We start from the raw sequence: 19,245 nt of genomic DNA, 5'->3' as shown, positions 1-19,245 counted from the left end.
ACTGGCTGAATAACAAAAATATCAACACCTAACCTACAAATCTCTCACAGATTGTATGAGACTGAAAGAGTGCTCGCCCATTTGTACTTTACTGCTTGAGTTACAGAGCTTTATTTTATATTTTATAAGGTTTGACTGCCCCCTGCTGTTTTGAAGACGTTACTAGTTTCTACACTGGGTTGGATGAAGTACAAAATGCGTATAATAAAACAAAATGTAAATATACATGAAAATACAATGCAAAAACTGCTGTAAAATCATTTGTTAATTGTAATTAAACTGTTTTAACTCCTAATGTCTCAGTTTCTACTTTGCTTCGAGCGTGTCCTAAATGTCATATCCATGCGACGGAAATCCTACACTGTAAGCAGTTTACGTCCCCAATGATGACGTCTTACAATTTTGGAAGTTGACAGCTCAGTAACAAACCTGGAGCGTAATGTTATCTTGATCACGGCACTATGCAGTTGATTTAGAAGGACACACATCACAAATATTATCATAGTTTCTAAACAAAGTTAATTCCCCACGTTATAACTTGTGCATAGTCTATAAAACATGTCTTTCTTCGTAGACTCAGTGATCATGTTCACCTCCCAGGCAAGTACCCGGTTGTTTCTGCTGCAGCAGTTAGCCAACTAGCAAGCTAACTTCACTATGCTGCTATGTTCTTCACGTATCCCTTTCGTAAAATCACTTTTGTCCAGAAGCATGTTTAACAACGGACCGTTTCATCTCTCTAGGTGTTGTTCTTTGGTTTCGGCTGGCTTTTCTTCATGCGACAATTATTCAAAGATTATGAGGTAACTTATGGTGCAGGTGATGTCATGAGTCTCAGATCATGTCCTTTATTCAGTTGCATAACGTTATCTTTTACAACACATGCAATAGTTTTGAGCTTTAGCAATAACGATATCTTTGTGACATTTGCAGTAACAGGCAATCATGTGATTTCTAGGTCCGACAGTATGTCGTCCAGGTGGTGTTTTCAGTCACTTTCGCCTTCTCTTGCACAATGTTCGAGTTAATCATATTTGAAATCCTGGGAGCTCTAAGTAGCACGTAAGTGGGGAACAGCATGATAAAAGATACAAGCAATGTTTTCATACACTGTAGCAGGCCTACCATCATCTAATTCAATTGGATTGTCACTTCGTCTGCAGGTCAAGATATTTCCACTGGAAATTAAACCTTTATGTGATTTTGCTTGTACTCATATTTGTGGTGCCTTTCTACATTGGTTACTACATTGTCAGCAACATACGACTCTGTAAGTATACTTCCTCTACTATACATATTGGCAAGTAACAAGCATGTTCCCATAGGACACCCCCCTCTCAGACACACACACACACAAAAATACACAGTGAAGTCCAAAGGAAAACTCATTCAAACTCGGGCATGTAAGAATCACAGCTACAGATCACCTACAGTATTGTGCTTCTTTTTCAGTGCAGAGACAGAAGCTTCTCTTCGCCTGTATGGTATGGTTCACATTTATGTATTTCTTCTGGAAACTGGGGGATCCCTTTCCTATCCTCAGCCCTAAACATGGTGAGCTCTCATTCTGCAGAAGATATTATTGTTGTTGGAAGTGGCAAGCTTGTTACATGTAGGCTTACAGCACATCGAGACATGGATAGCATTACTTGCTTTGTAAACATCTGGTTTTTAACAAAGTTTTTGTTTAATGAATTTGTAAAAGCTGGAAAATTATTATTATAATCGATTATTATTATTATTATTATTATTATTATTATTATCATCAATATTTTCCCTGTGTGCTCAGTGTAGGATTTGAAGTTATATTGGATTTGATGTGGATTATGATCTTTGTACTTTAATCACTCAGGGATCCTGTCTATTGAGCAGCTCATTAGTCGAGTTGGGGTGATAGGAGTCACCCTTATGGCTCTGCTATCTGGCTTTGGTGCTGTCAACTGCCCATATACCTACATGTCTTACTTCCTGCGGTGAGTGCCTACACACATGCACTCACATAGTATCAGCACAAGTGCTAAATGTTCTAAAGTATGTACACTGAAGATAGATTATTGTTCTTTGTTGCTGCTTTAAATGTGGAGGTCTGTGTGACTCAGCTGTTTGAAATGTGTGTGTCTCCGTATGTAGTAATGTGACAGACAGCGACATCTTGGCTTTGGAGAGAAGACTACTTCAGACCATGGACATGATTGTCAGTAAAAAGAAACGGTAAGGATGTGAGAGAGAAATGTAATTCACATTGCCTTTCAAAAAGCAGACGGTTGACTAAGAGAGAGGACATAAGCACAAATATATCTGCACAGTGCAAAATGTGAAGGGGTCAGTTAAAAAAAGGAGTCCAATTATTGTACTGTAAGTAATTTCTGAATACGGTATCCGTGATTCTGTTCTGGTTGCCATGGTGTAGGATTGCTATGACAAGGCGACAGATGTTCCAGCGCGGAGAGGACCAAAACAAACAGACTGGATTCTGGGGGATGATCAAAAGTGTCACCTCATCTCCAACAGGAAGCGAGAGTATCCTGTGTGGGTGTGTGTGTGTGTGTGTGTGGGTGTGTGTGGGTGTGTGTGTGTGTGTGTGTGTGTGTGTGTTCGTGTTTGTGTTTGTGTGTGTGTGTGTTTGTGTAAGACAAAGGATATAGGGTTGTGTGTTTTTGAATGTTTTCGAAAGTTTGTTTTTACCAGCTGTCTGAATCTGCATATACGGGCATCCAGCAGAAGAATATGTAAATGTGCCAGTATGTATTATATTTCCTTGACCGGTTGTCTTCAGATCTGTCGGTGATTCAGCAGGAGGTGGATGCTTTAGAGGAGCTTAGTCGACAGCTCTTCCTTGAGACAGTAGATCTCCAGGCCACCAAGGTTACACACACACACACAGAAAATAGATGCCATACACAGAAAGTTCAGCAGTACTTTTGTCTCTACCCTGCTGAAAAAAACAGCCTGACCAGCTTAAGGTGGTTTGCTGGTTGACCAGCTTGTTTGACCACCCTATGATGGTTGACCAGCTAGACCAGCAAAACTCTGGCGAAAGCATACCTTCAGCTGGTTTACCCAGCTTATGATGGTAATTTAGCTGGTTTTGCTTGTCGTACCACCTCAAGCTGGTCATTTTAGTTGGTGTTGCTGGTCTACATTGCTGGTTTTTACTGGCCATGCCATCTTATGTTGGTTATTCTAGCAAACCAGCATGACCATCTAACACCAGGTGTATCCCACATGACAGGCTGGTCACACCAGCATGAACAGCTTCCTCAGATGGTCATGTCAGCATGTCAACCTGGTGGGCTAACCAGCTACACCATCAAAGACCAGCAATAGCTGGCAGAAAACCAGCAAAGACCAGCTAAAACCAGCTACCAGCAGCTGGTTCCTTGCTGTTTTTTTCAGCAGGGTAGTACATCTCTCCACATACAGGACAAGGAGCAGAGAGAAATATACTGAATCCAGGCTTTTACATAGTCACAAAATGTATGTAATATTATGTATGTAATACGATATGTAATGGTATCACGAAAGATGGACGAATGTGCAAAAGTAATGCAGATCAAACACATTTCGATTTAGTGTGCAAAGTGTTAATGAATCAACAACACTGATACAATATTTTCCTGTGGCGCACACCTACGCAGCCCTCACGGCACACCAGGATTACGCGGCAGCACACAGTTTGGGAAACACTGGCTTAAGGCAACAAAAGGAACATCAGAATGATTTAACATTCATCTTTCCCCCTCTTCCTCCTTCTTTAGGAGCGAATAGAATACTCAAAGACGTTTCAGGGAAAGTACTTCAACTTCTTGGGCTACTTCTTCTCTATCTATTGTGTTTGGAAGATATTTATGGTGAGAAGTTTGGTCATTATGAAGCCATTATGAAGTGTTATGAGTGCACTGAAATATATTTGCGGCAGTATTGCGACTTAGCATGCCCTGTGCTGTTTGTCTTTTTCAGGCCACAATCAACATAGTGTTTGACCGTGTGGGCAAAACTGACCCTGTAACCAGAGGAATTGAAATTACTGTGAACTACCTTGGTATCCAATTTGATGTAAGCACACACACACACATATACAGTAGACACACACATACACACATACAGTAGGTGACAATATTGGTTAAATATTTTTCCTCTGGGCAGAAATCATTCATCAAAACAGGCTTGTTACCCCAAGATTTGGTACACATACATACGCACTCACGCACTCACACACACACACACACACACACACACTCACTAACTTTGTCACTCCTTTGACCTCCAGGTAAAGTTTTGGTCCCAGCATATCTCATTCATCCTGGTGGGGATCATCATTGTCACCTCCATACGAGGCCTGCTCATCACCCTCACTAAGGTTGGCCTCACCGCTTCACATGACTGCCTGTACATCACCTCAACTTGTCAGTTGCTCTGTGCAAATTCTATGTATTAAACTTGCGTTCTATGTATTATAAGGGACTTAAAGTAGTTCGGTAAAAGTGGACAGGAAATGGAGAGGTAGGGATATGGCATGTGTACTAACCTGTTCTCATGCTTCTGTCTGCAGTTCTTCTATGCTATCTCAAGTAGCAAATCCTCAAATGTAATCGTGCTTGTTCTGGCTCAAATCATGGTAAGACTTTGCTTAATCAAAGTGTTGTAGTTGATTATGACTTTTATGACTTTCATGACTACTGTTATGACTTTACTTAATCAAACACAAAGAAAAAATTGTCCATTGTTTTCAGCTCTCATTTCCCCTCACGGTGCTTTTTGTCCTCTCTCAGGGCATGTACTTTGTGTCGTCCGTGCTGCTCATGCGCATGAGTATGCCGCTGGAGTACCGGAGCATCGTCACCGAGGTCCTGGGGGAGCTGCAGTTTAATTTCTACCACCGTTGGTTTGATGTCATCTTCCTGGTCAGCGCCCTCTCCAGCATCCTCTTCCTCTATCTCGCTCACAAACAGGCCCCCGAGAAGCACATGACTCTGTGACATCGCCACATCAAACGGCTGCTTTGAACTCCCCCCCCCAATATATATATATTTTTTTTTTATTTCAATTTAGTTTGTTTTTCGTGTACGTGACAGTGTGGCGTTAAATGAAGAGTCCCACTTGTGATGTAGGTGTGGATTGATAAGTCGGCCAACACACAGGGGATTTCACTGATTCATTCAGTGATGAGCTGTGTACGGGTTGGTCAGGGAATTGTGAGGGTTTACAAAACATAATTAATTTGATTTGGGAAAGCAGGTGACATTGTCACCAGTTTAATACGAATGCATTTGTTTTGGGTTATTTCCTGTGAGGTGGTATCTACTGATTGGCAGATGCGGGCCAGGTTCCGCACACATACACATGGCATCAATAGCTTCAAGCCTTAACTCATAACGTAACCATGAAATCACACCAGTCCTTACAGTAAACACCAAAAATCCACCCTGGTTTTTAGATGCAGCCATCATGGTCTCAGCATAGACTACTGATCCCAGTGTTCTCTTGGGGTTCATTGCACTAGGAACATTCTGATGATGTCTCCATTAAGGTCAGATGATGTTTTCAAAAAGCTGTTGAGATTTTTTGTTTGGAGAGGTTCATTTTGACCAGTTTGAAAGGGGAAACTGGCCCAGTAAGTGTTCTTTTTTCTTATTTCTGCCTTTAAACTGCAACGAGGAACTTCATTTCAGAGTTTATAACACTGGCTCTGTATCAGTTGCCAGTTACTCTGTAATTGTATATTTTGTTTTTTGAAATAGAGTCAACTTAGATAAATTGCGATTTTAAGACTTAAGTGATCACAAAGACATGTTGCAGTTAAATATTAAAAAAGTGATGTTTGGGTGGTCATTTTTTTATATTATGTCACCTCTGAGAGAAATAAATATGTCTTTGTTAAATTCTGGATCAAGTCTGTTAATGTCTGTAGAACATTCACCTGATGTGTAATCAAATAATTACACATCTTTGTTAAATTCTGGATCAAGTCTGTAGAACATTCACTGATTGCCAGGAAGGCAGTTTAATTTACCAACATAGCATTCATCACAACAATAGAACACCTACAAGACTGTCCTGACAAACTTTCCTCAGGGATGTTGAGATCACAAACAGTCTTTTGGCACCAGTTCAACGTCCAGTATTTTTTTTTTTTGTGGTCATCATCCATCTCCTCATGTGATTGCTATGGTCGGCTCATATGATGCAGCAAACTGATAACATTTACTAAAATGTTACTACAGTGATAAGTGTTGCAATTTGTATTGCAATCAAGCTTATTATTGATAGTGTTATCTTGACAGGGCACAACTGATCAGATTACATGTCCCTATAAGTGAATACATCTACTTAATGAACATTTTCATTTGACATCTGCCCTATATGTGAAGCTTATCAGTACTTAGTAAAGTACAACATTAGTAGAACCTAACCAAGTTTAGAACTACTGCTCAGTATTGTGTTAAGGGGAAACCTGTTGCACAATACTTCCTAGGACCCACTAGTCAATGTGTGTAATGAACAAATAAAGGAAATTAAGCAATAGTAACATTTATAGCATTACAATGACTTTAAAGTTGTTCATCAAAACTACTGTTGGAAGATGAAGATGATACCGATGGTGTCTGGAAAAGAAACAAAAATAATGTGAAGGTTCAGAAGATGAAAGAAAAACATCTGCCAACAGAACCTAAATCACTACACGAGGAACTACTTCAGTAACACTGATTACACTTGGGTTAACATCGTGTCCTGGGAAAACAAGTGACAAAAAATCTGTAATGTTGAGCTGAGATATTGCTGTTACGTACATCCCTAAAGTTGGGAGCCCTTGTGCAAATCAAATGTGAAAATGCACTGTGCTATCATTAAGTGTATGGACAGCCATCTCTAGTACAGACTAACAACTTCAACAAGAGTAATGAGGAATATAGTAGGTTGTGAAGTATGCAGACGCGTAAGCGCCCTTATGACACCAGTGTGGTGGTCATTTAGGGTGTTAGGGTCTAAATGCATGTTGTGTTAGTGAACCCACTCACCCTGGCGCGTGGCTCGCTCGCTGGTGTATCAGGCCTGGCAGCCTCCTCTGCTTTCTCTTCTTTCTCCTCCTCTGCTTTCTCTTTCTCCTCCTCTGCTTTCTTTTCCTTGTCCTTCTTCTCTTCTGTCCTCACCTCTTCCATCTTCTTCTCCTCCTCCTCCTCCTCCTCCTCTTCCCTCACCTCCAGGAGCTTTGGGCTGGGCGGGCTGGGCGCCCTGGTCGCTTCCAGGCCCAGCAGCGCGAGGGTGACGGCCACGCCAGTGGCTTTCAGGTGGTCGTAATTGCTCCTTCCGGCCAGAAGGAGGCGCAGCGTGCTGCCCGTGCCGCGGATCATCTCCACCACCTCCTCATGGGAGCTCTTCTCCACGTTCACATCGTTCACCTCCACCACGATGTCATCCTCCTCCACACCGGCCTTGTCTGCAGCTCCACCCCTCACCACCTGTGGGCGTAGATAGGCTACATTAGCTCACATGGACAGGTGTGCAGAGCTGGGAAGCAAGCCTGTGGAGACTTGGTGCGGTATGTAAGTTTCATTGCTGATTAGTAATGAGTTGCTAAAAAGCCAAACACACTGCTATGGGAAACTAATGAGCTTCTGCATTTTATGACTGTTATTGCTGTAAATCTTTTGGAAACTCAGAGTATGGTCTGCTTTAATGATCCATATGGTGGAAAATCGCTCTTGGCAAACTGAAATCCGTAACAGACGCACACAGTGAAACAAATGTGTTTAGGAATGATACACATGGGGCATGATGATGATGCTTATAAAAACACAAACAAAACAGATGAAACGTTCTATCAGACTTCAGTCAGAGAGATGGACAGCCTGTGCTTTTAGACTGGCGTCCATATGACGCCACTGTGTGTAAGCGCTACAGCACCTCTTTGATGTACTGCCCAGGCACACCCTGGATGCCGTTGAGATGGAAGCCAAAACCGGAGGCGGTCTTCACAAGCTGGCATAGTTTGGGTTTATAGTCCTCTGCTGGTGCTGGTGCTGGTGCTTTTGTGGGTATGGGGCTGGGTGGAGGTGTAGCAGGGCGGGGCTCGGGCTTTTTGGTTGGCTCAGGTTGGCTGGCTGCGGAAGCCCGAGTTTCCTCCCAGAAGAGGAGAGGGGAGGCTTTACCCTGCAGAAGACAATCAAACCATGGCATATGGTGTATGTAATGATGGCAAAGTGCTGAATGTCTTAAACAAGCACTTTATGTACTCCACTTATATACTTACAGTGTATGAAATATGCTATAACAGTTATTCACCTCAGTAGATTTATTTTTTTCAAATTAAGTATTATCATCAGGTAAGGATCATCATTTGTCCCAGATATATCCTGTATTTTTTCCCAGTTATTCTGTGGTATTGCCAGCAATCTTCTGTGTTCCATCTCTCTATCTCTCTCTCCCTCTCTCTCTCCCTCCCTCTCACCCACTCACCAGTTTGTACATCTTGTCTGTCACGGCGTCCACCACCAGGAGGCAGCATTTGTCTCCTTCCTGCCGGATCTTTTCCACCACCTGGTCGTGCGTGCACTGGCCCACCTCCTCCCCTGCCACGGCAACCAGCCGGTCCATTTCTTTCAGGCCAGCCCTCTCTGCAGGGCTGCCACGGTCTATGTCCTTGACGTAGTGACCTGTGAGGACAGAGAGAGTTCAGCTGAGTGACCCAACGACAGCTCCGTGGAAAATTCAAAGGAAACGGCAATGCGATTAACCTCCATTGCACCCATTGCTGTGCAGTGCCTTTGGGGATAAATAATGTGCTCGGGTATCAATAAAGCACACTTTATCAACCTCTCACTTACATAAGTGTAACTCTATTTAATCAACACACTGGAATGGAATGGAATGAATTAATCAAACTCTCAGTTTGGCACTGAGTGTGGGGAATTAATTGATTAGCCTACTGCCACCAAACTCACCTCTAGTGACACCTCTAATGTCCTCTAATAGCATTCATGTTTTCACAGACCAAAACGTGAAATCATACGGCAGCAAAATCTTTGACACCTCAGGCTCACCTGCCATGTTGGGTTCTTTCCTGAGGAAGAAGCCGTAGCCGTCGGAGCCTTTGGTCAGCTCGGCGATACGGGGCTTGTGGGGGAGGTGCTTGACCGTGGCGAGGCCAGGTCCCAAGCGGATCTGTTTGTTTTTGTAGAATCTGTCTGTGTCGGCGTCCACCAGTAGGAACATGACATTGCTACCTGAGGCTTTCACCTGCCAACCACAAGACAGCACTTTAGGACTTGCCATTGATAGGCCTACCAACCAGAAAATGAGCAGGTCTATTTGTTGAAATATTCTTGAAACATATTTAGTAACTATTATTTCTGTATTTATGAAAATGGTGTTCATAAATGACACAGTGAGGGATATGATATTCATGTACCTTCTCCACGACTTGTTCATGGTTGGAATTCTCAACATTCTCCCCGTTGACCTCCACAAGGCGGTCATTCTCCTTCACACCTGCAGTATCAGCTGAGCCGCCACGGGAAACGTCCATCATGAACACACCACTCTGCCCTGAAAATCAAAATGGAACACATTTACCATTAAAGCCTTACAGGGCTCTCACAAGATTCCTTTTTTGGTGTTAAAGCTAGTTTCGTTTTTATTTATTTATTTATGTATTTATTTATTTACTGTGCAGCAGTAAATCTAGCCCAAACTTTTTTTTAGCTCTAAGGAATCACAGTCCATCTTTTTCTTGCCTTTCACACTCTTAAGGGAGAAGCCAAAACCCGCCGTGGACTTTGTGAGGTAACATAGTTTGGGCTTGGAGCTAGAGCCGGCGACCCCGTTCACGGCGATCTGGCGTGGTATCTCTGCCAGGTCCCATCCCTCCTCTTTGGCCTGTTTGTATGCAGCCTCGCTGAGGACATGGAATGTCACCGACATCCCACTCTTCCTCACCAGATCTGCGACCTTAAAAACAGAAACGCCAGCCAGCAGCATGAACCACTTCCACCTTCGCAGACGCACTTTGGAGACTTTGTATAATTCCATTTGTTGAACATTTTTTATAGTCCCAGTGAACTCTACTCAGTCACAGTGTGTTTGTCTTCCAGATAAACTCCCCATGACCTCAGAAAAAGAGAGGGAGACTAGGGGAAAAGGAGGTGTCGGAGGCTGATGAAACACAGAGCTTTATACAAACCCAGGACACACTATGGAAGGCCATAATGTCGTAGAATGAGGACAAGTCCTCAACCAAATCTCTGTTACTAGTGAAGAACATTACTACCTCAGTTGTACCTGCTCCTATTTACTGAAGCTGGTTCTTCAAGAATCAGACATTAAAATATACAGTAGCCAGTAGAAATGATGATCTTTTCAACACTATCTTTACCCCTATATTTGGGGCTTATGCTAACTACTTCAGATGTCTGATGATCTTCTCTATTAGCAGGTACTCTCATCCTCCGAAGGAGAAGCCTACCTGAGCATGCTCTGTGTTGTCGACGAAGACGCCATTGACCCTGATGATGCGGTCTCCGTCCTTGAGGCCGGCGAGCTCTGCTGGGCCGCCCATGTCCAGGCTGCGGATTAGGTGGCCCTCCTCATCTTTCTCCACGCGCAGGAAGAACCCGAAGGTCTGGCCGTCGCGCTTGGACAGGACAATCATCCGTGGTTTGATCCCAGCCATCTTTTCTCACCTAGCTGAAAATCACAACACTCTGCTTTAATGCACCGTGCATCTTTCTTACAATCAAGGTTTTTTTTATTTTCACTCTATTTTTCTCTTTTTCTATTTAATCTCTCTCTCCCTTTCATTATCTTTATAATATATGTGTTGTAGAGTTCAATCTTGTCTCTTACCTGCTCTTTTGCTCTCTTTGTTGGAGTCTTTTTACGTCTCTTTATATTAGGCAAGGTACTCTATCTTATCAAACCTCCTATAATTTCATGAGTGTTAAATGATTTTATGGTACATGTTATCACCAATATTCCATGGGCAATATACAACACCGCCCAACAGGTTACATCAGGAAAAATATACATGAAGGAAATATACATTATGGGTGCCATTATTATTCCTTCAACTCTTTTGTGTCAATATGTATAGAATGAAATCAAGAGGCAGAAAATAGTTGCCACCTCCAGTTCTGAAATAGGCACTGTTACTGATATTTTGTAGATGTTAGCCAACCTTGTCTATTCTTGTCTTTCTCTCTGCCACAACAGCAGTGTTGGTATACACTTAATCTAGGAAGGCTGCAACATCAACAGGCCTTGGAGGGAACCCTCATTATGTAGCATTTTAATGGGCCCCTGGCCTTGGGAGTAGGCCCGTGGATGCCTCCGACTATTATCAGCCTCACCAGCACGCACACACATTAGCAGCACATCATAGGGCTAACGGGTTTAACTAGACTGGAACCTGCTGACAATCTGAGAAAACATTTAACTCGAGGCTCGTTAATAGTTAACATCACATGTGCTGTGTTCTCTCTCTCTCTCTCTCCCTGAGGTGTTATGCCAAAGTGCAACAGAGAATATGATGCATGTACTTTGTCTCCACTATAAAAAAAAAATCCTGCATTGTGTCACATTGCAGCTTTCCACGGATTGTGCAAGAGTGAATCACTGCCACTCTGCTAAGCCTCTTCTTTGATGGATACAAGTTTGCCTTATTCATAGCGTTGAAGAACTTTTGTTTTTGCATCAAAGTCTTAATATGTATTTATCTGGCATATATATGGTGTATCTACCATTGTACAGTATCATGTATGCTTTGAAATAAGATTATTGCACTCAGAAAAAAACAAACCTTTTTTATAGTCCATGCAAATAACTAATGAATTCAATATTAAAGTGCACAGCTGTATCTCTGTGTATTATACATATGAAAAATGGTAAAACAATGGAAACTATGACGATGGATAATGTTTCAAAACACTGCTATTCCACGAAAATTCATTGGCACTAATATACTGTATATAGCATTAACATGACAAATTACAAATTAACATGACAAAAGGTTCCCATTCTAGATGCATCTAGAGTTTATTTAAGTCTGGCTGACAAAATATATACCGTATATAAATATATACCATATATATTTCCCCTCCCCTGTCTTTCCCTAAGCGTGACATCCTTGATAAATCAGAATGAAATGTATCACATCAGGCACACAATGCATAACATCACACACACACACACACACACACACACTCTCTCATCCTTTATTTACACTGCTGGACACATCCAAGAGGAGTACTCACCAGCTCCTGCTCTGACCGTGTCTCGGACTGAAGGAGGTTGTCACCTGTCCCACCCAGGTGTTATCTACGTGTGTGAGACCGCGCACGGGGGACTTTGACAGGCCAAAGGTGGAGTTAAAGGCTGAGTTATTCAACCGCACTTCTCACTACGGGCCCAGAGTGTGACTGTATGAGTGGGATTTCCACTCTTCTTATGAGGACAGAATCATAAACCCATGCTTCCACGGCTCCATGTTTGGGGGCAAAGGTGAGACCCTTCAGCTGGGATGGGCTATTACTGACATGAGGCTCTCACCAACCAGGCCCTGTGCTGTTGCCCCGATGCCAGTGAAGTGCGTCAGCTTCCTAGATGGAAGACAACAACACAAACAACTTGCATTTATATAAGTCAAGTCGAGGCGAAGCAAGGCAAGGCAAGGCAAGGCAAGGCAAGTGAAGTCAAGGCAGGGCAGGGCAAGTCAAGTCAAGTCAAGTCAAGTCAAGTCAAGTCAAGTCAAGTCAAGTCAAGTCAAGGCAAGTCATGTCATGGCAGGATTATTTATATAGCACATTTCAAACAGGTGTCATTCAATGTGCTTTACATAAGGAAAAGCAAAGAGTAAAAGTAAATAAAAGCATAAAAGGGCAATAGTTAAACGTATAAACGTATAAACGTATAATAGTCAACACTGATATTCATAATGTGTGCAAATTACTCCACTCATCAGTGTACTGCATGATATGGTTTGTTGGCCTTCTTTTTATGTACAAAGAGAAATGCACTGGTTGATTCTTGTATACAAGGCAATTATTGGTCACCATACTTTTTATGTCTGCACTTTTACTGGTAACTGGTAATACTGTGTACAATTTACACTCTAGCAGCCCTGCATACCTATTATTATTATTATTATTATTATTATTGATGTAATGTACCTGTATATTTCTGTTTGATGTTCCTGCAAGTTCAGAGTTTGGCAAGGCAGCCTTTAGTTACAGTGCTCCAGTTGCATGGAACAAACTGCAGAAACAGAAACTGAAGTCCTTCATCTCATTAATAGAGTTTAAGGCATTCCTTAATCAGTTTTATCAAGCTAGTTGTTCTTGAAAAAGGGATAACAATCCCAATGTGTTCTTTTTTTTCTGGTTAATTAAAGGTCAAAAATTGCAGTAATCAACCCTGCTGGAGATCTAAGTCATGTTTTGACATCAGACCTCTAAGTTTGGCAAGGTGGTTTTTTAAGGTGATTGCTTTCATGTGGCTGTTGAAATTTATATCACTGTCAATTTTGACACCAAGATTTTTAACAGCATCCTTTGCTTTGAGCCCTTTTATGTCCAGGAGAGTAACAACCCTAAGCCTTTCCTCTTTTTGACCAAATATAGCGCTTTATCAAGGCACCCAAAGCGCTTTGCGCTTAGTCGTAGTCTTCTCTTTCATGAAAATGCATGTTTTGTTTAGTGTGGTGTTTAATGAATCATTTCTATGATTATTTATCTTTTTATACATACATTTAAACATGTAAACCAATTTAAATATACATCGGTGCCTCTTTAAGGATGGAGAACACTGTGTTAATTAATTATCTAATAATCCTAAATACACAGTGTAGTCCACGCAGAGAGTGTGTGAAAAGCCAGGGAAAACAGTGGGACAATAAGGTTTTTTTTTTCACATCCAGTTCTCACATGTAGTGGAGGTCTGTTAAAAACACAAATGTTACGGGTAATTGCGTGTGTTTTTACCCTCAGTTCTGCCTCTGACGTGGGGGAGCCTAAATGCCTTGGTCAGAGCTGGCTAAGAACTGGTCTTTGGTGGATAACGCTGGTTCCATCTACCTCGACCCGTCCTCAGCCTGAGGATGTGTCCTCTGACATGGACCAGTCATCTGGCAAATTTGTATCTACAATGCTCAGAGTATAGTCCCCGCATGCATATTTAGTAATGTGATATTTGTAAAGCTTTTCTTTGGATAGTAGTGATAAATAAACACACACTGTATATATTCTTAATTTCATATCAAGGCCGAATTTAGTATTAGGCAAAACTGCTTAAAATATATGCAAATATGTATATATTTTGACATTTCCATCCATTTTAGGCTTTCATGTAGGAACAAAGTGTTAATTATTAGATTATGAGTGGAAAGTAATAGTACCCCATGACTTCACACATGTTCCTTTTTTATGGTCTTGATAGAGACACTGAAGTGGACAACAAATGGACAAACTATTTGATTGTGTGTGTGTGTGTGTGTGTGTGTGTGTGTGTGTGTGTGTGTGTGTGTGTGTACTCATTCAGGTGTAAGACTAGGAGACTGTATGTCTGAGCTATCATTTGGATACTGAACTGATGGATACAAGTAGACAGACAGTGGCAGCTACCCGGGACCTAGAGGAGTCTGTGTTTATACAGACTGTTCTACCCACTGGCCGTGGAAATGCACTACCTAACCAAATACTTTTAAAGCCTAACACACAGACACACACAGACACGCACACAGACACACACACACACGCACACACTTGATTTTTTGGAATGACCAATGCTGATTAAAACAACACTAAGGGCCCAGCACTGACAGGGGGCCCCCGAAGAGCTCCTAATATATTATGGAATTGGAATTCAGAATCAGAATTATTGTCTGTCATAGGGCCCAAATTTTCTAGCAGCACCCTCGCACACATAAAATATTACATACAATATTTGAAGATCTGTTGTCATTTCATGAGTTAGTATGCCCCACATCTCAATTAGCAAGAAAATATTTGAAATTTACATGAAGTGCAACATGCATAGACTACTATCAAAATGACATGTAGATACATAGGCTAATAGCGGAAAATAATTTATAAAGAGTCTGCACTCACTGCATGCCTTTTGTAATATGAGGCTGTTGTGTCTCTCCTTTCAGTTCAATGACATGAGGACGTAAGCTCTATAGGTTAAGACTGGACTTTTTGGTTTGCTTCTCTAATCTGACAAACACAGTATTCAGGCGCAGAACGAGACGATGAGGCAATTATTCAGTGTAGAAACTTTTTCATCTGGACCGATATCATTAAGTTCTATGACAGTTGTGTTGCGTTCAGTCCAAGATGGCGGAGCTGCAGCTCGGTTATGGGTGCGTTTGTTGTAATGGGACGTTCTTTTGAGTTTCGCCTCTTGTTACTTCTATACTCTTTGGCACAGGTGTCACCTGTGAATTTCAACTTCTAACACATACAATGTGGCGCTCCCCAAAACTACACATCCTGTTTAAGTGTTTTCCGTGTGTCAAAATAAAAGTCACAGCCATATCTCATGATTTGCGCATTATATCTCCAGAACAGCTTGACGCATATGCTTCAAATTTGGTACAAGTGTTTGTATGGACTCAAAGATGAAGTGAGTTGATGTTGGAGGTCAAAGGTCAAGTCCATGAATACTCTGATCGCGATATCTTAAGAATGCCTTCACACACATGCCTGAAATTTGGTATGAGTGTTTGTATGGACTCAAAGATGAAGTGAATTGATGTTGGAGGTCAAATGTCAAATGTCAATGTCAAACACCTTGAGTGTTATATCTCAACGCCTTGACACACAAGGTCTTTTGGTACGAGGGTTTGTATGAACTCAAAGATTAAGTGATTCAATGATTTTTTTTTCCAGGAATCTCCCCACCAACATTAAGCCAGCAGCTTTCCATCCACTATTGTAATTCCTCTGGCATTACATTTCTAGTTTTACATTTGATATATATATATATATATATATATATATATATATATATATATATATTATATATATATATATATATAGATGGTTAACAAATAATATGTCCAAGATAACCCATGAAAATAATCTTACATGCCTTTTATACAGCTTTAAAGGGGGGTAAACAGGCTTAAAATGGTCAGAATGACATGACTCCCCAAATAAATCCTCATCTGAGAAGTTAATTATTTATGTATGCATAACATAAATATTTTTTTTAAACTTTTGGAAGAATCACTTAATCATTTTCAAAAGACAGTTTATTGCTAAAATGTCAATGTCAATATCGATTTTATTTATATAGCGCATTTACAGACGGCTTAGCCGCACCAAAGTGCTTCACAGTAAAGTGCAATAAATAAAAATAGGAAGGCACAAAAACAAAAAGGGCTACAGTTAAAATAAATTAAGAAATGCAGAAAAAGGAACATTTAAAACTAAACACTGGGGCATAAAGGGAGACACTAGCCAAAGGCAAAAGAGGTGGGTCTTTAAAAGGGACTTAAAAACATTCAGAGACTGAGCTGAACGGATGTGGAGGGGGAGGCAGTTCCAGAGTCTAGGGGCTGCCACTGAAAAGGCTCTGTCCCCCCCTAGTTTTCAGCCTGGCCCTGGGTTCTTCCAGCCGCAGTTGGCTGACCATACTGTAGAGCTCTGGAAGGGGAATGGTGGTGGAGAAGATCAGACAGGTAGGTGGCACCAGAATCACAGGGCTACCTGAGTCAAGTCAAGTCAGTTTTATTTATAAAGCGCATTTAACATGCACATAGTGCAACCCAAAGCGCTCCAACAATCAAGACACATAACAAGACAAACGATGCCGGATGGAGCGGCGTAGTAGCCAGCGTGCCAATGACATCAAGACATGACAAACACATTTAAAAAATAACAAATAAAAAAATGCTGGACGGAGCGGCGTAGTCGCCAGTGTACCCGTGACACCAGACATACAAGACAGACAACAAAACAAATAAACAAATAAAAAGTGGGGAAAAAAAAGAAAATATATTTAAAAAGGGGGAAAGGTGATGTTAAAATTAGTCCAATTTCCAAAACCAGCTGAAAATGTCCAAGGGCAATGATGATCCGTGAAAACTGCACAGAGTGTCTTCACAACCGATGCAATGCCAACAAAGCTCTTTAACGTTAGCAAATGATCGACCCGGTGAATTCACTGGCAGTCTGGAGATCACGTTAACATTAGGCCTTGTAGACTGCAGTATGGAGATCACTGGAAGAGGTAGTGGGCGATCGTGTAGATCCGCAACTCGGTGGACTTCTAACAGCGACCGTCTGTTAACGTTACTCCGTAAGACTGCAGCTCCTCACCGCTAACGTTAGTCTGCAGTTGGCATGGCAGCTCGCAGGTCAGCAACAGCTCGGCGGCTACGGCAGATCTTTCGCAGAGTATCTGGCCTAGGTCCAGCTGTCCTGAGAGATCCCCTTGACCAGACAGTGAAGTGCACCGTTCACGGATGGATGGAAGGATGTCAGAGGCCCAGTTAGTCTGCAGTTGGCATGGCAGCTCAAGTCAGCGGCTAGGAGCAGGTCATTGAGGACTCTCAGGAGCGCAGTTTCTTTGCTGTGGGCTGTTCTAAAGCCAGACTGGAATTTCTCATAAATGTTATTTTTGGATAGGAAGGATTGCAGCTGGACATAAACCTCTCGCTCAAGGACTTTGGATAGGAACGGTAGCTTGGAGATAGGCCTGAAATTTGAGAGGATGGCGGGGTCGAGGTTGGTTTTTTTTAGTAATGGTTGCACCACAGCATGCTTGAAGGCAGCCAGGACGCAACCAGAGGTGAGGATGGTGTTTATCAGCAGCAGGAGGAAGGGGGCAACTGTGTTGAGTACAGTAGCATCCTTGAGTAGACGGGGGGTAGGCAGTCAGAGGGGCAGTTGGAGGGCCGCAGATGTGAGGGAGGATAGGGAGATGGGCTCATGACCACATGAGCAGTGATCAAGCCCTAAATAGGGACACAACTCATTGACCAAATGTTATGCCAGTGTTAGCGTTAGCATTAGCCAATGTAGAACCATTAGCTGGGTTTCAATTATCAAGCTAAATCTAGGCAAACAAAGGCATCCCTAGGCTAATTGTGTCCCCACCTGGGGTGTGTATTTGTGAATCTGTGGGGCTTCCTGGGGGGTACTGTACCGTTTTTTCGGGAATAACATTAGAAGCTACAAGGTGCTAGAGAGCAAATATACATTCAGCCAGCTCAAAAAGCATAAAAATGCTTTGTCTCAGAAGTATACACTACAACTCCAGCTGTTACTTGTCAACCAAAGGCCATCTTAGTGCCAAAAGTTAACTAAACCAATACCTGTGGTGAACTTAGCCTGGGAAATAACACAGGAAAAGTGGGCTGAGCATGCAATCAAACTGATGCTTCACTTCAGCCAGAACTGTCTGACCCACCTGCTATAAACTCACTCCTTCCTCTCTTTCATGAAAAAGCTGCCAGCTTTGCCATGGTCAGACATGGCATGAATGTTGAAAAACAATTGACAGGCTACTCGTGGTTGGGTTACAATAGCATCGGCTCAGTGAGATTTGTTAGAGGTAGAATTTGTCTCAATATGTGCTTGACCTGAAAGTCGTTTCTTACCCTGAACACCTTGAACGAGCTACTCCACATACATAATATACTGCTCAAAAAAATTAAGGGAACACTTCAATCATACACTGGATCGGTACTCTGACACTGTTCTGGTTCTGAGCACAAGTAAAACTTTTGAGGCGAGTGTTTTATTTTGCAAGAACTGTCAGACATTCTGTGAATGTGGTTTGAGAATGGAGAAAAGGGTGGAAGGTTTCAAAAAATATGTTTTAACAATTGCGGAAAACTGTAAGTGTTCCCTTAATTTTTTGAGCAGTGTACACTACCGGTGTTACATGGCAACTGGCACCCATGTTAACTGGCTGCGTTGGTGACGTTTCACGAGTGATGACGTTTCTTTGACAGATGTGGCCGCTTGCAGATTTGTCACTTTCTGATGGAAACTGGAGACGAACAAATACAAATATGCATGACATATTTAAATGTCAAAATTTTCTGTAGTAGGCCTACGCTACATGCACTGGACCATGAATATGCCACCAAAACAATAAATAGCCTTATACTGTAATAACTCCACATGGGTATCAAACCTGCTTCCTAAATGAAACCTCTTACATGATAACCATTTATCTACGTACTTGCGCCACGAACCAGCCCTAATGTCATTGTGAAATTTACTTTAGTTAGTCTATACA

The 19,245-nt window shown here is 41.9% G+C and overlaps 2 protein-coding genes across 2 annotated transcripts; one reads left to right on the top strand and one right to left on the bottom strand.

Annotated features, from left to right (window-relative positions):
- Positions 1 to 409: 409 nt before the first annotated feature.
- Positions 410 to 5,882, top strand: LOC143100657 (Golgi pH regulator). Its single transcript, XM_076264051.1, has 14 exons — positions 410 to 600; positions 744 to 803; positions 959 to 1,062; positions 1,164 to 1,270; positions 1,453 to 1,554; positions 1,853 to 1,973; positions 2,131 to 2,211; positions 2,411 to 2,520; positions 2,777 to 2,865; positions 3,759 to 3,851; positions 3,961 to 4,056; positions 4,271 to 4,360; positions 4,553 to 4,618; positions 4,773 to 5,882. The coding sequence occupies exons 1-14, from the start codon at positions 559 to 561 to the stop codon at positions 4,977 to 4,979; spliced, it is 1,368 nt and encodes a 455-aa protein (XP_076120166.1). The 5' UTR covers positions 410 to 558; the 3' UTR covers positions 4,980 to 5,882.
- A 669-nt stretch (positions 5,883 to 6,551) lies between these two features.
- pdzk1 (PDZ domain containing 1) lies at positions 6,552 to 10,669 on the bottom strand. Its single transcript, XM_076262833.1, has 8 exons — positions 10,463 to 10,669; positions 9,735 to 9,948; positions 9,410 to 9,546; positions 9,042 to 9,237; positions 8,458 to 8,654; positions 7,906 to 8,151; positions 7,152 to 7,460; positions 6,552 to 6,605 (listed from the first exon to the last, which is right to left on the bottom strand). Exons 1-8 carry the CDS (start codon positions 10,667 to 10,669, stop codon positions 6,552 to 6,554), a joined length of 1,560 nt encoding a protein of 519 aa, XP_076118948.1.
- Between the last annotated feature and the right edge of the window lie 8,576 nt (positions 10,670 to 19,245).

This window comes from Alosa pseudoharengus, unplaced genomic scaffold, assembly GCF_046254945.1.
Source record: "Alosa pseudoharengus isolate Yale_2024_CS ecotype anadromous, Long Island Sound unplaced genomic scaffold, YU_APseudo_1.1 YU_APseudo_1.1_scf_3, whole genome shotgun sequence".
NCBI lineage: Eukaryota > Metazoa > Chordata > Actinopteri > Clupeiformes > Clupeidae > Alosa > Alosa pseudoharengus.
This window is presented reverse-complemented; position numbering and strand designations above follow the sequence as displayed.